The sequence below is a fragment of the Aureococcus anophagefferens genome (assembly GCF_000186865.1).
Source record: "Aureococcus anophagefferens unplaced genomic scaffold AURANscaffold_1007, whole genome shotgun sequence".
Classification (NCBI taxonomy): domain Eukaryota; class Pelagophyceae; order Pelagomonadales; family Pelagomonadaceae; genus Aureococcus; species Aureococcus anophagefferens.
Window position 1 is genome coordinate 1 of NW_008706205.1, and position 2,047 is coordinate 2,047.

General features: G+C 65.8%; 1 protein-coding gene across 1 annotated transcript; it reads right to left on the reverse strand.

Annotated features, from left to right (window-relative positions):
• Positions 1-24: 24 nt before the first annotated feature.
• On the reverse strand, positions 25-785 carry AURANDRAFT_8728 (hypothetical protein; the record flags this gene model as incomplete). The annotated part of the gene is made up of 3 exons (XM_009044901.1): positions 25-213; positions 319-390; positions 438-785. Coding segments are annotated over 3 exons (609 nt in total), but the record flags the coding sequence as incomplete, so codon positions are not given.
• Positions 786-2,047: the final 1,262 nt, after the last annotated feature.

Genomic DNA, 2,047 nt, shown 5'->3' on the forward strand with positions numbered 1-2,047 from the left:
CTCCGCGTCGCCGGGGGCCTCGCCGAAGCCCCGGCAGACGACGAACGCCTCCGGCGACGCGGAACGGCTGCACCGCGGTTTCGCGACGAAGACGCTCCGGAAGTGTTTGCGGAGCGACTCGAGGAGCGCCGTCGCGTCGCGGCCCCGGTAGACCTTGGACACGAAGCAGCCGCCTAAGAAGGGCGGTTCCCGACGTCCGGAGGCGGCGCGCGCCTCTCGTCCGCGAGCCGCTCGCGTCGGAGTCGCGTCGCGCGTTTCGCGGCCCCGGCGGCCGCCGCGCGCGAGGATCGCCTCCGCCATGGACCAGGCCTTGCGCACGAGCTCGTTCTGCAGGTGCTCGTCGACGTCGTTGAGGCCGATGACGTCCGGCGCGCCGTCGCAGAGCACGACCTAGGATCGGCGCGCGTCGCGCGGGACCGCGGCGGACGTCGAAACACGCCGCGCCGCGCGTCCGCGCCGCCGCCGAGCGCGTCGACGACCTCGCGCGCCGTCGCCGCGGCCGTGATGTCGCCGAGCACCATCTCGACGCCGGCGATGGGCGCGATGGGCTTGAGGTCGACGGCGACGACTCTCGCGCCGGGCCGGCGCTCCGCGACGACCTGCGACCAGCCGCCCGGCGCCGCGCACAGGTCCGCGACGCGGAGTCTGTCGTGCGTCGTCGCGGTGGAGAGGATGCCGAGCGTCGCGTCGAGCTGCAGCAGCTTGAAGGCCGCGCGCGCGCGGTAGTTCGACGTCTTCGCGAGGCGGTAGTAGATGTCGCGCTTGTCTCGGGAGGTGCGGCCCATATTGTGCGCTCCTTCTTCTTCGAGGGCTGTGCGGCTGTGCGTGCACAGCAGGGCTTGCTTGCACGGCTGCTAAGCTTTGCTATTACGGAGAGCCATGTGCTCTCCGGAGTTAGTGAAGCGTGGGCATCACCACACTGGGCATCACACACCTGAGCATCACACTCACACCTGGGCATCACACCAGAACTGGGCATCACACTCGCCCGAGGTAGTCTGTACTAGATGGCTACTACATCATCGGTAGGCGACGTCCCAGTGGATTTCCAACTGCCGCGGCAGGGAGGCGCGCGGCGCGGCGGTCACGATGACGGTGGCGACGACCTGGTAGTCCTTCCGCCAGGGGACGCCACCCCGCACGCGGCGCGCGAGGCGTCGCAGCTGCGGCGATCGTTCTTCAAATCGGACCTCGGCGCGACGACCGCGATGAGCAGGTGCGAGCATTCGTTAAAACTCTCAAAAAAAGAAGTCATCGCCATTGGGCCGCCCCGCGCCCCTGCGCGCGAGAACCCCGCCGGCATAGACGCCGGAGAACGTGTCGGAACAACCGCGCGTCGCCGCAGTGGCGCCAGTCCTCGACCAGACGCCTACCGCGTGGCAGCCCGACCCGCGCCGCCGCCGCCGCCCACGGCCCGACGAGGGCTGCCCAGCGCGCACCGCACGCCGCGGGCGCCACGCCAGGGCCGCGACGAGCGCGACCGGAAGCCGGCACGCCGTCCGGCGCAGCCTCTGGGCCGGGCCATAGCATCGGAAATCGGTGCAGTAATAGCAACGTCCGATCGGGTGGCAGAAACAAGCCTGCACGTTTGTTTGACTCCGGGTTGCACTTTAATCTTCGCCGCTCGGCCCAGGCCAAAACCGTTGTGACACCGAGCATCACACCCGAAAACACGCGGACCGAGGGTCACACTGGGCATCACACCAACACACCTGGGCATCACACCTGAGCATCACCCGTCCCTAGCCTTTGTTCCACCGTCTAGCCTCTGCTATGGGAATGAGCGGTCTTTCCAGACAAGAGCAAATGCCCCAGCCAGATGCCAACTATGCTCCGCAAACTTCAAATGGAACGACTACTGAGTACTTTTCCAAGTCCAACGTGCTTGCTACTTTTAGGTCCTTTGGTCGCTTGTCGTCTGATTATGATGAATTCAATAAGACTAGGACGGTACCTCTAAATTATGCTTTGGACCACCCTTGGGAAAAGAACTTTTTCAGTAAAGACTCAGCATCTCTTGATGGGAAGTGCCCAGCATCAGACTACA